This window comes from Bubalus kerabau, chromosome 1 (assembly GCF_029407905.1).
Source record: "Bubalus kerabau isolate K-KA32 ecotype Philippines breed swamp buffalo chromosome 1, PCC_UOA_SB_1v2, whole genome shotgun sequence".
Taxonomy (NCBI): Eukaryota; Metazoa; Chordata; class Mammalia; order Artiodactyla; family Bovidae; genus Bubalus; species Bubalus kerabau.
The window spans coordinates 12,080,404-12,094,920 of record NC_073624.1 but is presented as its reverse complement, the minus strand read 5'-3'; the positions used below and the strand labels follow the sequence as shown (position 1 = coordinate 12,094,920).

Sequence of the window (14,517 nt, the reverse complement as noted above, 5' to 3'; positions counted from 1 at the left end):
AGTTCGGGTCTCCTTTGTTATGGTGACTGGTTATGAAATGAGGCACTTGACAGACTGAAGTGAGACTGCTGGAAATACGTCATGTCTGCCTTCACGGTGACAGCTGGCTACAAGGCAAACCCTACCAGAGCCTCTCTACAGTTGACAGGGGACTTCAAAGGCCACCAGTGCTGCCACTTCAAAGGAGGGTCCTGCCATCTCTGGCTGGTTGAAAGAAGCAGTTAAACGCCGTACCCAGCCGTAGCAGAAATCTCTGTGTTTAGACTTCTCCTTTTGATCTTAGAGAGATGTATGAAATGCGTGTTAAGTTAAAGGAATGATACAGTCTGCAGTGATGGCAACCCAATATTATTCTGCATTTCAATCCACTTGTTGGTGGAAATCACCCAAATATGTTCAAATAACAGCAAGTCTAAAGACTCGAGTGTCTCAGCGAACATTCGAAAAAGAGTTGAAAGTGTTTGAATGCCGTAGTCACCTTCACAAATGCGGAATAAATCAGACGTAAATTAAAATGAAACTCTCAGTGTGTTTTAAAAACTGTCCTTCAGTCTCTCCTTGTAATTTTTATCCCCCTTTAGTTAGAAACTAGTTCTGGATGTTGATCGTAAGAATGAGAGACAGCAACAACCTATGATCTCAAGGCTGATTGGCGTGGTTTAAACTGACATTTCTCTATATTTACTAACTCTGTACTTAAAAACTTAAGTTTGTTCTATTTAAAATCTTATCCAGTTATGCTGGATACACTTTTGAAATAATCTTTGTATCATTATTGAACAAGCAAGCAAGCAGAAATCTCAGTTTTAATAAAACTTGTAATAGCAGATCAGAATCCTAACAAGCATCTTTATGATAACAAGGAAAAGGCAGCAACGTGAGGTCTTCCAGTTATTAATAGAGTGCCGTGACCTTTTGTAATTTACGGGGTTCCCCTCTTACCATATGTATTGTAGAAGGGTTAAACTAAGAAACCCTCAAATTCTTCCACCCTGAGCTTCTGTTTTCTTAGTTTCTTCCTACATAAAATGAATAATTTAGACTTACCAGAAGCTTGGGCCAGTATAACTTCCTCTCTCGTTTTGCCAGATGGGGTCAGTAGACAACAGCTAAAGAAATTAGAAAGGAAAACTGAAGCCCCCAGGAAATAACACATGTGATGGTTATGATCCCCCCCACAAAAAAATCCCTATATTCATCAGTAATTTGTAAAGTAATTCTTAAAAAGAAATTAAGAATCACTTTAATTTGTGAAGTAATTCTTTAAAAGACAACTTCTTTTTGTCTTTCTCTGTTCCCGTCTTCCTTTTAGAAGCTTTCTGATAAAATAGTACATGCTTATATTTATCCTGGAACTTCAGGAAGTATGTTTCTGAATTTCAGCTTGATTTTTTTTCTTTTTATTCAACAAAAAGACCACATCTGCATTTTCAGAAGTTAAATGAAAATAGTGATGTTTGGAAAGACTAATGCAGTTTTGTAAAGTTTAAAAATAAAATAAGAAAAGAAAATAGTGACTGCAGTGGAGAAGGAATAAAACTTTGGCATGCCTCGCGTTGAGCCCAGAGTTGAGGGCCGCAGTCTGTAGATCCTGGATTTCCAAGCAGCAGTTGTTACGCTTGTGTCCACCACGTGTGACTGCTGTACTGGGAGGCGCTTACGGAATCTTCCTGGCAGGTCTGCGACGGATGATGATCTGTTTGCTCATACTGCGTTCTCGGGGTGTTTGGCCCTTACCCTGGACTCTCCTCCTGAGCAGTCTGATAAACTGAGTTATTGACGACAGAGGCAGTCATCCAAAATGCAGACAAAGGTACAGTCGTGGGAGCCAGATGGCTTCCCGCTGGTGTTTATATGCAGTTTATGTTCCTCTTGGCTGCGCCTTCCTGGATGTTTTTAATGAAACCTATTTTCCTAGAGAAATCTGCACAGCGGGGCTGGTCTTGCACAGCAGAGAATTCTCGTGTGTGTGTGTGTGTGTGTGTGTGTGTGTGTGTGTGTGGCATGGCCCAAGCTCTGCCTCGGTGCTCAGTGGTCTCTTCCTATGGCCTCCACCCTCTTGAGTGAATGAAGGTGTGCAGGGCTCTGAGCCAGAATCAGGTGACATGGGTGCTGTGTCGTCTTCTGTTTGTTAGCTGTGATGGAGGGTGAGGCCCCTAGTGCCTCTAGGCCTCTGTGCTCTCACCTGTGTGGAGTCAGTTATCACCCCGACAGGTGTTCTGGTTTTCTGTAAAGGCAGGACACAGATGTTGAGCCTCGTTTATTACGGCCGGACCAGAACAATCCTGTGTAGTGTCTGTGAGTGTGTGCATGCTCACGTGTGAGTTCTCTCTTTGTGTCCTTGGGTTGCCAGACATTAAATCCCACACTTTTACTTTTCTCCTTTAGCTAATAATAAACTTTTTATACAGACAAATAACTGTCTTTTGCCAGTATTTTCTTTGTAACCATTTTTTCCAAGGGTTATATTGAAATCATGTTTTCTCTACAACATATATCTCTAATTAATGAAGTAGCACTTTTTACTTCTAGGTAGCTGCTTGATGTTTTTTTTAGCAGTACAAATGATAGGGTTTAAAATTTCCAGTTAAAATGTCAATAAGTTTTTGTTTTTATTGGTGAAAACTTAAGGAAACAGTCTGAAACTGTTTCATGCAGATTGTGCATTTGACCTTAGAGGAGGGGGCTCTAGCTCTAAATGTTCTGACTTCATGCTAGGAAGAGGACTGTTGTTTTCTGTAATAAAGTTGAATTAAGGTTTTCTCCCTGTGAAGTGACCATATAAATTTTTAAATTTATTTTTAATTTGAGGATAATTGCTTTACAGTGTCGTGTTAGTTTCTGCTGTACAGCAAAGTATGTCAGCTATACATATATATATATATATATGCCCTCCCTCTTAAGCCTCCCACCCACCCCTCACCCCGCCCCTCTGGGTCAGCACAGAGCACCAAGCTGAGCTCCGTGTGCTGCACGGCAGCTTCCCACAGCTGTCTGTTTACACATGGGAGTGTCTGTATGTCAGTGCTGCTCTCCCAGTTCACGCCACCCTCCCTTTCCCCCGCTGGGTCCACAAGTCTGTTCTCTGTGTCTGTGTCTCTGTTCCTGCCCCACAGATGGGTTGATCAGTATCATTTTTCTAGATTCTATACATATGTGTAGCCAACTAACTTTAAGGAAATGTCTTCCCCAAAACCTAGACAGCTTGCACAGCCCTCCTAGCGTCTTCTGTGTCCTGGTGTGTTCTGTATCTATTCCCTGGTGGCTCAAGTGGTAAAGAATCCACTTGCAACACAGGAGACCCGGGTTCAATCCCTGGGTCGGAAACAGCCCCTGGAGAACGGAATGGCTCTACCCACTCCAGTATCCTTGCCTGGAGAATTCCATGGACAAAGGAGCCTCGCGGGCTACAGTCCATGAGGTCACAAAGAGTCCGACTCAACTGAGCGACTGACATTTTCACTTTGACTTTCCAGCAGTGCACAAAAAAATTTTTTTCAGGAGAGAACTTACCAGAGCTCGCAGTTCAAGGAGAAGTCTTGTCCTGGTTCTTTTTGTGTTTCTTTTCCTGAGTTAACTTACCCAGGTGCAGAAGAGGTAAAATGATGGTTGCTGCGTCTTCTTCACTGGAGAAAGAAAATGTAAAGTCATCTAGATTATCTCTGCCCTCCTTTCTCACAGGTATAGAAGAGGAGCCATGCAGTTTATGTAGACCCAGGAAATTATTAATTTTATATTTTACTTGATTCTGGTACAAGCTATTTGTTGCTAAAATAAGCATTTTATAGGAGAAATTAATCAAGTAATGGTCTCCGCAAAAAAAAAAAAAAATAGTTTTCAGTGTTTCAGATTTTGAGCTCTTAGTTTTGATGTTGTGTTACCAGGAAATCACCTAAATAGAATCGATCATGAGATAAACATTGGCCCCTCCACAGCCTCTTTCCAGCCTCTGTGACTCAGATGATGGAAGTTCTCCCAGCAGGAGGACGTTTTTGCTTTGCTTTAATAACATGCACCCACATTTTATTGATGTCTGAGTTTTCAGGCTCCACACTGGAGTAATGAGTACTTAATATAGGATTTATCTACCCACGCCCTCTGCGAAAATTGAGACGGCTTGAAAAAGAAGCATTTCTTTCACGTTATTGTGTTTCCACTCTTTTCAAATTTATCTCCAGTTGAAGATGTGTCAGCCACAGCGTGCTATTCCTGGAAAGGTAAAGGCAGCCGCCAGCGGAGGGGCACAGCCAGTCAACGTGAATCTAGCTTCTTGGCGAGTTGGCTTTAACTGTATGGGTGTTCGGGAGCCACATGCAGCATCAGACATTATGGAGCATCCTAGGGGAATGTGAAGCCTATTTTGAAGGACATTAAAAAAAATTTTTTTTGTACATTTCTCACCCATGGGAGCACATTAGTTATTTAAAGTGTCATTTGCTGATTTTTTTAAAATATATGTATATTTTTTAAACACATGTCACTGCACCAGGTTGTAGTTAGGACATGTGAGCTCTAGCCCTCTGGCCAAGGCCTGGGTTTACTGCACTGGGAGCATGGAGTCTAAGCCAGTGGACCACCAGGGGAGTCTCATCATTTGCTGATTTTATTTGGCACTGTTGGAGAAATCCAGCAGTGCATCAGAAGGCAAGAAATCAAGGGACTCCCCAGCCAAGTGGAAGTTTCTGCAGTTTCTTCTTTGCGACTTGTGCTAAAGTTTGGGTTCCTCATAGTGTCAGGAGGCTAACAGACAGCAGTGGTATCTGACAGTTCCCAGAGAACACGCTGCTTAATTCAGTGCTCTTTGCTACCATTAGGTCACCTCAAGAATCACTTATATCTTATTTTCAATAAACAGCATAGGAAGTTAAAACTAAGGCTATCATATAAGTCATGTGCATTTAAATGGAAACTAAACAAAACTTGTAAGTTCCTATTTTGGTAGCATCTGATTCATTTTGAAGTGCCCGCCCTCTTCAGGGAACCTAGTGCAGTTAGTTTTACTGTTCCTCTCATCTTGGATTTTACCAGACCCCGTCTGCCTCAGCCCCTGATCATCTGAGCTCTGCTCCATCACCCCCACACTATTCAGGGCTTTCTTGCCTTAATCTAGCTCTTCAGCTCCTCTTTTCCCTTTTATGTTTCCTTTTTCCCTTTTATGAATCTGTAAACAGATGTCTCTTCCTTCACCCCTTCAGCAAATATTCACTGAGTGTCTGCTCTGCTCCAGGCCCTGGCACTTACCTTCTTACTTTACTTCTGGAGCCACTTTGACCTTCTTTGCCTATTAATCTGGCCTTTCCCCTGGGATCTCCTGACAACCCTTTCTGGTGATCATGGCCGTTGTTTAGTCACCAAGTTGTGTCTAATGCTTTGTGACCCTGTGGACAGCAGCCCACCAGGCTCCTCCAACCATGGGATTCTCCAGGCAAGAATGTTGGAGTGGGTTGCCATGTGCTTCTCCAGGGGATCTTCCCAACCCAAGGATCGAACCTGCATCTCCTGAGCTGGCAGGTGGTTTCTTTACCTCTGAGCCACCTGGCAAGCCCATCTGGTGATCAGCAAATGTTTATTCTGCACCTCGGGGTTGGAGGACGGACTCTCAGCTGTCCTGTTTCCTGTTGCCCTTCATACCGCTGTCCAGCACAGCCTTATGGGAGCCTCTGCTTCCTCAGGGCTCAGGCTATTCAGCTGTGGTGTGAAGCTTTTCTGTGAAGTATTTCCTGCCTCGCTGACTTGAGCACCCACATGGATGACCAATCTGTCTGTCCTCTCCACTTCCTGGCCCGAGAGGTCACGGCCTCCACGGCCTTTCTTCATCCCACATCAGACATCCTTGACCTTATTACCGTAGTCCACCTCCAACCGCCTCATGACAGCGCCTTCCTCTCAGATCACTTTTCCTGTCACCTCAGCTTTCAAGGTCCCACGACAGCTGTCTTTGTGTGTCGTTAGAGCCCCTGTGTCTTTTTGCACTTTATCCTAGCCCCTCTCTGTTCAGCTTAGATTCCTTGGTCCATTGTTTTAGTCATCCTGATCTTAACTCGAAATCCTCTTGCTCCTGTTTCGTCCCGTCCTTCGGTACCTTCTTGTTGCTTTGGGGAGAAAAGCCCAAACCCCTCGTGAGGACTTCTCAGTCCTTCTGCGTCTGACCGCTTCCTGCCTCTGCTGCACATGGCCTCCCTTCTTCCCATGTTCTCAGGGCTTTGCTTTCATCTTTTTTGTCTTCTCAGATAGACATGCACTTTCGCACTTCAGGGCTTCTAAACACGCCAGGCCCAGGGGCTGGAGTACTATTTTCCTCCGCACCAGCTCCTTGACTTCCTTGGGGGATCTTTCCCTTGGTCCCCCACAGCATGGATGAAGGCCTCACGCTGCTTATCCTCATGGCATCCTGTGCTTCCTTACATGAATCTATTCATGATTGCACATTGCTGAATGTGATTAATGAATGATTGTATCTTTGTGTGGACTCTGAGCACAAGGGCAGTCGGGAAGCATGTATGTCTGTCAAGCCCTGGTGGTATAACACTCTGCCTGGCACATGGGGGAGGATTATCTGGATGGGGGAAGAAAAGGGGGGGAAAAGAAGGATAGAAAGATGCAGAAGTGGGCCTGGGAATGCTCCCCGGAGGGATCATTAGATGCAGTCGTGGAAAGCTGTCTTAGGACTGTTTTGGACATGGCTGCCCTACGGCAGAGCAGCAGCATCTGTGCACGCAGTGGCACCTCACTGCCTCAGACGGAATCCCAGCTCTGCCTCCTCTGGCCGTGTGACCCGGAATGAGGCACTTAAACCCGCTGAACGCCATTCCCTCTTCGGTAGAATTGAGGATAATATTAATACTACCTCATAGGATCCTTGTGAGAATTTAATGAGACAACACATATAAAGTGCTTAGAGCATTTCAAAGGACTCAAATAGTATCAGTCACTGTTATTCTTATTGTAATAGCTGTAACTGTTCCATATTCATAAAGTAGTACACTGCTGGTGTATGTCTTACCAAAGAAGTACCATGCGTTGGCCAGAAGAACATCCTGGGATAAAGAGAAGATTTCTTATATAAATGCTAGCATAAATCTCTTGGGAATTCTATAAATTCAAATTCTCCTGTGAGTACTGATTGTGAGACACCTGCAGCAGTTTGTTAGGAGAAGGTAGTGGAATGTGTACGTGTAGGTCTGTGTGTCTGTTCTCATTCATGCTTCACTCAGCCTTCTCAACTCAGGAGCTAGGTGACTTTTTTTTTTTTGGTGATTGTGTAGCAGAGTGAGTCTTAATCTAGAATTTTGTTGAAATCAGGAAAACGAGTGGACTTGCCGTGTGAAAATCTGACTTATCAGTGAATGCCTAACCTCTAAATAATCTTCTTTTTGTGCCCTTCCTTTTTTCTTCTGATTATTTTCCTTTTCTGTTTGGAGACTTAGGCTGCTTATCTTCCCAAGAAATTCTAACAAGATTTTCCAGAAGCATCCTGAAAACTGCAGACAGCGTTTTGCTCTTGGTTGTGGGAAACGTGGAGACACAGCTTTGCCAGCCCCGCGGCACCCAGGCTCTTTGCTGCCTAGGGAAACCGGCCCGTGGTGAAGCCGTAACTTGTTCCCTTCTGATTCTGAGTCGAAGTTTATTAGCTTGTGATTTAAGCAAACCATCTGGTGCTGCTGGCACTGCACGCTGTCCGCCTAGAGCTCCCTCCTTAATGTCTTAGTGGAGCCAGTTTAGGTTACATACTTGAATCCCTGCTCTGGTCTGGACTTTTTTTTTTTAATGTCTTAAAACATGTGCTTTTGAAAATCGTACTGTGACCCGAAGCACATTTTAAATTCGTGGAGAATTTCTTCATTGTTTGGTGTGGTGTGTATTACTTCTTTTCTTCTACTCAGCTTTCATTACCTTCATGTCTGAATTGTTGTTCAGTCGCTAAGTTGTGACTTCAAGGACTGCAACACGCCAGGCTTCCCCATCCTTCACTGTCTCCTGGAGCTTGCTCAGACTCATACCCATTGAGTCGGTGATGCCATCCAACCATCTCATCCTCTGTCACTCCCTTCTCCTCCTGCCCTCAATCTTTCCCACCATCAAGGTCTTTTCCAATAAGTCAGCCCTTTGCATCAGGTGGCCAAAGTATTGGAGCTTCAGCATCAGTCCTTCCAAGAATACTCAGGATTGATTTCCTTTAGGATTGACAGGTTTGATCTCCTTGCAGTCCAAGGGACTCTCAAGAGTCTTCTCCAGCACCACAGTTCAAAAGCAGCTGGCGCTCAGACTTCTTTATGATCCAACTCTCACATCCATACATGACTACGGCATCTGTACCCAAAACTACATAACAACTGTTGTAAGGTGGGCATGAAACGGGATGAATGTCCGAGTGGAGCCAGCTAACTGTGTTCTCTGGGCCTGTGGAAAAGTAACAGAAAATGAAGAATTTCAGTTTGGCTTTGAAGCTGTTTCCCTGGCTTGGAGCCAGAGTATAAATCAGGTGATTAGTTGGAAGTCCTGGTTTACAGGACCATTCTTGCATTAGATGCCAAAATGCTTTAAAAGCTATTTGGATATGTATGATCTGAGGTGGAACTACCTTGAGGGTCTGGCACTCAAATGGATGGGAAATTAAGCAATCCTTAAGAAAGTAATGTTTTACTAACAAGCAGAATTCTGTGAGTGTAACTTTGGAATGAAAGGTAGCACATGTCTGTAACCATGGCAGAGTAGATGCTGGGAAAATAATTCCAGAGAAACAACTGAGGATGGCTAATAAAATATGCATTCATATATTGTCAAGAATGTAGTACATTCTCAGGCCAGGGGGTGAATTGAGAAGGAATTCAAAGATAAGTTATTGTTAAGCTGTTGAACTTAAATGCTGGGTTTTCGTCTTGGCAGGATGGAAGAAAAGGTCCATGGTAGCCTAAGGTGAAGAGTCTAACAGACAATCAGTTCTCTCTTTTTCTAAAAAGGGTCCATGATGCCCAAAATTGGTCCTATGAAAACACTAAGAAAATTAACTGGCCTTTGGTGAGACTAAAGAGAAAAAGAAGGCTCAGTGAGCAACTGTTGGAATGATACAGGGCTCATAAGTCCTGCAGGTATTAAAAAGAACAGGGGTATCATTGCCAGTATATTTGAAGGCTTAGGCTAAATGAACAAATGCCAAGAAAAATGAAACTTTAGCAAAACTAGCTAAATATGAAAAAGAAAACCTGGAAAAAAAGAATTGGTAATAAAATTTTTTCCCACAAATTTCAAGCCCAGAGAGTTATATTGGTGATTTTTAATAAACATAAAGGAGCAGATAATTTCATTCTTACAGTAACAATTCCAGAAACTATAAAAAGAGGGACATGTTTTATAAGGCCAGCATAATTTCCCATCAAAACTTGACAGAGCTAATGCGGGAAAGGAAAAGTTTAGGCCTGTCTCAACCATGAACATAAATATAAAAATTCCTAAACAGAATATTGCCAGTCCACAAGTGGTGTATATGAAAAAGAAATGCTTGAAGTGAGGCTTATTCCAGGATTACAATACTGGTATCATCAGAAGATGAATTGCTGTAGTTTGGCACAATAAATCCAACTGTTTTCACACAGTGGAATATCATACAGTCATGAGAACTACAGAACTACAGTTTCACCAAGCAATGTAGATGAATCTCACAGATATAACACCAGTGCTTAAAAGTATATACTATGTAATTCCATTTATATAACCTTAAAACAAATAGACTAGAGTGTTGCAGTAATGGTTATACTTTACCTATAAAAGGGTATGAGGGTGAGGGTCCTGCTGATATTCTGGTTGTTGGTTTGCAAGCTCTTTACATAGATTTGTTCACTTAGAACTCTTCAGATTGTACATTTATTACTTGTGTGTTTTTAGCTCAATAAAGGTTTACTAAAAGTTTTAGATACATAAGAGTATGAGTACAGTGGGCTTGGGGCTTTCCTGGTGGCTCAGTTGGTAAAGAATCCGCCTGCAATGCAGGAGACCTGGGTTTGATCCCTGGGTTGGGAAGATCCCCTGGAGAAGGGAATGGCACCCCACTCCAGTATTCTTGCCTGGAGAATCCCATGAACAGAGGAGCCTGGTAGGCTACAGTCCATGGGGTCACAAGAGTCAGACACGACTGAGCGACTATAACATTCACTTTTCAGAGTGGGCTTACCTTTGTATAGAAAGAGGAGAAATAATGTATTATACATGCTTGTGTATGTATAAGGTACCCCTTCAAGTTACCTAAGAAACTGATACCATAGCTTGCCTGGAGCAGTGAAAGACAGGATATGAATTAAACTGATAATGCGGAGTCATCTTTATTGACAGTCTTCAAAAAGGCAAAGCTTTTCTGTTGTAAAGCTTGGAGATATGTGAGTATATATCCGAGGAGATCTGCATAATAACACAAGTCTTCAGAGCAGGTGGGACAGTCATAATGCTATTAGCTGAGAACAGTAACTTGACCACTTCTGAAAAGATACTCAAAGTAATTCAAGTGCCAGCAAACTAAATGTATCTGTTTACAGTTAGTTTTTAACAGCTATTTGTTGTTGTTCAGTCGCTCAGTCGTGTCCGCCTCCTTGTGACCCCGTGGACTGCTCACGCCAGGCTTCCCTGTCCTTCACCATCTCCCAGAGCTTGATCAAACTCATGTCCATTGAGTCAGTGATGCCATCCAACTGTCTCATCCTCTGTTGTCCCCTTCTGCTCTTGTCCTCAGTCTTTCTCAGCATCAGGGTCTTTTCCAGTGAGTCTGCTGTTACCAAACTACTTACACTCACCTTTACCTCTGAAAAGGATTGTATTAATAACCAAGATTATTTCTTGTCAGTAATATTCTGATTGGTATACTTGGCTGTTTGGTTATCTTGCTGAGGTTGCTTTTAGGTGATAACAGATACTTTTTCTCCACATATTTTGGCCTCTTGTTTATTTAAATAATTCTAATTTTTGGAACCACATGATAACTGATAAAGCTCTGGCCTTGCTCTCCTAGTTTCCTGTTTCTTCTCAGCATCTGTCCTCTTTCTCTCTGGTGTGTTTACAGGTCTTTCTCGAGCATCCTGTCTCTTCTCCATCTGGTCGTAGAGATACATTTCTTCTTTTCTTCCTGCCTTTCTTGAGAAAACTCTACCTACCTGGCTTTAGAGCAAGAAATTATCTGATTAAATTCTAGCTATTTCTTTAGCTCAAAATTCTTGGTGATGGTGTAAACAGAAGAACCTCAGTTTGAACAAATAAAAGTGACTCATTTATATTTATTCTGCATCTGGTATTAGTCAAGTTTAATAGCTTTTATGTCCTAAAACCCTTCTAGAAATGTTTATTATGATTTTGGTCCTTATATTTTTATCTGCGTTATAGTGTTATTTCCATGGAAGTTTCTGGACTATTTCCAAGTAAGTTCCTTTAAAGGGGTTGTCTGTGGCAGAGTGTTACTTTTTGAACTGATATTCTTGCATTTATCAAAAAGAAAATTAAGTTCTTTGTGTCTTGAAGTGGAAATGATTAAGAGCAGCCATGGGAGATGCAGTTCTTTACCTGCCACATGTGTGTGATACAGCGAGACTGCAGGATTTCCGACGTGCGTGTCTTCAATGTTGTTGGCCCAGGTGCTGCCCACTGCCCAGCTCCTCCGACTGTCTCCAACCTGGGCCCTCAGTTTCTGTCTTTTTCCGTATCCCTCGCAGGTGGAAGAGTTACTGATGGCCATGGAGAAGGTGAAGCAGGAGCTGGAGTCCATGAAGGCAAAGCTGTCCTCCACTCAGCAGTCTCTGGCCGAGAAGGAAACGCATCTGACCAACCTCCGGGCCGAGAGAAGGAAGCACTTGGAGGAAGTTCTGGAGATGAAGTAAGTGTTTTTACCATGTTCTCCACTCGCCAGCAGTGCTGGTCCTCGGCACTTTCTTCTTCTGGCCGTTGGCTACCCCGGCCCACTTAAGGCTAACCTGCTCCTTAGATTTGGGACAAATCGGGTTAAATAGAAACAGGTTTTGCCTCCTTTTTGTTGAAAAATAAGTCCTCTAGAGTATGTATCTGTGTCCAGTTGTATCTCTGAAACTCCTAAATCCACAATCTCCTTGACCTAAAGTAAATAGACGTTCTGAGCCCAGCCAGCGCTTTAAGCTGACGTCATCTCGTTTCCTCCTACTTTGAACCATCAGTAAATGTTGACTGTGAGAGTGCAGAGAAGCTGAGGGTCTGCTGTGACACCTCAGTGTTGTTTTCATGGGCGTGATTGTTGTGATGTCACCACAGGGGCCAGGAGTTGAGGAAACAGATGATGAAAGTTGAACACTTTGCCATTGTGAAGGGACGGACCCAAAGATACCCACTTCAGTCCCTTGTTCATTATTATATCAGAGAGCCTAGTTCTGCAGTACATCAGGAAATAATAAAATTCAGAAGGAAGTAGCAGAATTGTCTTTATTCACTGACAGTATAATCATCAAGCGACACATAAAAATCAGTTGTTTTTCAGTTTTCAAATGGAAACTGAAGTTTTAGGAAATGTTATTTATGATGACATCAAAATGCGTAAAGCACTGCAGAATAAATTTAATAGAAGTGGCACAAGATGTCTACATAGAAAACCACAAAATATTACTCAGAGAAAATAAAAAATATCTAAACAAATATAGGGATATAGCTAGTTCATGATTTGAATTACTCAAAGCTTAAGCTGCCCATTTCCCCCAAGTTCATTTATTATTGCAGCACAATCCCAGCCAGTGTCACAGGGAGCTTTTTGTAGAAACTCACGAAACTGGAATTTTAAATTTGCATTGAATTGTGGTGGATCTAGCCAAAAAACAGAGTCAGTTTTTACTGCCTGACTTGTAGTCTTGGTACACAGTCAGTAATAAAAAGTGTGGAAGGGTGTGAAGGCTGACATGTAGAAGAACGGAGCAGAATAGAGAATATATTACAGACCCACTGGTACACGGTCACAGGCACCAGTGTAATTTAGCGGGAAGCACTAAATGATGCAGATACAGCTCAGTGCTATGTGGCAGCCTGGATGGGAGGGGGTTTGGGGGGAGAATGGATACGTGTGTATGGACGTCTGAGTCCCTTGGCTGTTCACTTGAAACTATCACAACATTGTTAATCAGCCATACTCCAATAAAAAATAAAAAGTTAAAAAAATAAAATAAATGATGCAGATACAACTGAATGTCCGTAGCGTAAAGTGAGGTAGGGACCTCATACATATGCAGAAATTAATTCAAAGTGAATCATATACCTAAACATAAAAGGAAAAACCACAGACTTCTGGAAGAAAGTGGGAAACTTTGGAACAGGCGAAAACTTTTCTTTAGTACATATAATATACTAACCATAAAAGAAAACAATTGATCAGTTGTACATCATCAAAATTAAAGGCTGTTCTTCAACAGATACCATGAAGAAAATGAATGGTAAAGGTATAAGGTATTTACATGAAAAGGATGTTCGTATGTAACTTTGCAGATGATCGTTAAATTTCTAGGCTATTTTGTCTGTTTCTGTAGGATTTACCCTATTGCATTAATCATTGATTTGTGAACTTTGTCAGCTTCCTCTATACTCCTGACATTCGGAAGTGTTGCTCATCTTGAATTCTGAGCAGCAAGCACAGTACCCAGCACACTGGCACTCAGTAAATATTCTTTGAATTGTGCCGAATCACTCTCCCATTGTGTGTTCTAAGAGGATTTGTAACCAGATCACTGATGGTTTTAAACAGCTTGCATATTGTTTGTCCTTTCTGCACATTAAACCTTTAAGACAGGTGGAACGTTGTTTAGATCCGGAGTTCTTTAGAGTTCTTTTCTCTCCGTCTTAATATTCTAGGAAGCTATTTTGTTAGGGTGCCTGTCAGGATAGGAACAGTTGCCGAGGAAACATCTGTAACATATACCCTGAGTTTATACCAGAGTCACTGTCGGGGAACAGGTGAACCCTTCCTCTTAGCAGAGAATGTCTTTGCTGTGCGTGCGGAAGCAGTGATGGCTGGCTTCATTCTGTTTCCTCTTTGCCTTTTCTTCCACATAATAACATTCTCCCAGGACCCATGGACGTTGGTATAATTTTCCACGAAGAATTAAGTTACTTCTCAATGTTTGTGGCCATATGTGTTTGATTGGAGATACTGTTGGTCTCCAGAGCAGGGTGGTTACTGCCTAGCAGAGACAGCAGTTTGATCTTGAAATTAAGCTTAGCTTCACGGAGAGGGCAGTGTACGCTCTGCAGTGAACCTACCAGAGCACAGCTGCCCGCTTGGGCTCGGGGGTTGGGATCACTTTGGTGTTGTCTCTCAAGCTCACAGCATTCCAGACAGACCACAGTCCCGTCGGTCTTCCTTGTCTTCAGCCACATCTACCCTGCACACCTTTCTTCTCTCTCACCATTTCTTGTTTTTATCATGCTGTCTTGCTTGTTTATATTTCCTATATGTTTGCATTTTCTTAGCTCACTTATAAAATATTTATAATCCCCGAATGTGTCTTAATTGCCTTTATCCAGTGTTCCAAA

General features: G+C 42.5%; 1 protein-coding gene across 31 annotated transcripts in view; it reads left to right on the top strand.

The window, feature by feature from the left end:
- Positions 1–14,517, top strand: part of ERC1 (ELKS/RAB6-interacting/CAST family member 1) — a 272,013-nt gene that overhangs the window by 145,126 nt on the left and 112,370 nt on the right. For 29 of the 31 annotated variants that reach the window (XR_008710256.1, XR_008710258.1, XM_055567813.1 and 26 more), the window contains one exon: positions 11,691–11,851. Coding sequence is in view for 29 of the 31 variants with exons in the window: in XM_055567813.1 (XP_055423788.1) it covers positions 11,691–11,851 (161 nt within the window). In the remaining 2 variants the exon portion in view is untranslated. Of the gene's footprint in view, positions 1–4,178; positions 4,380–11,690; positions 11,852–12,258; positions 12,610–14,517 lie in introns of those variants that run through there. The other 2 variants (XM_055567925.1, XM_055567991.1) reach the window with 2 other exon arrangements.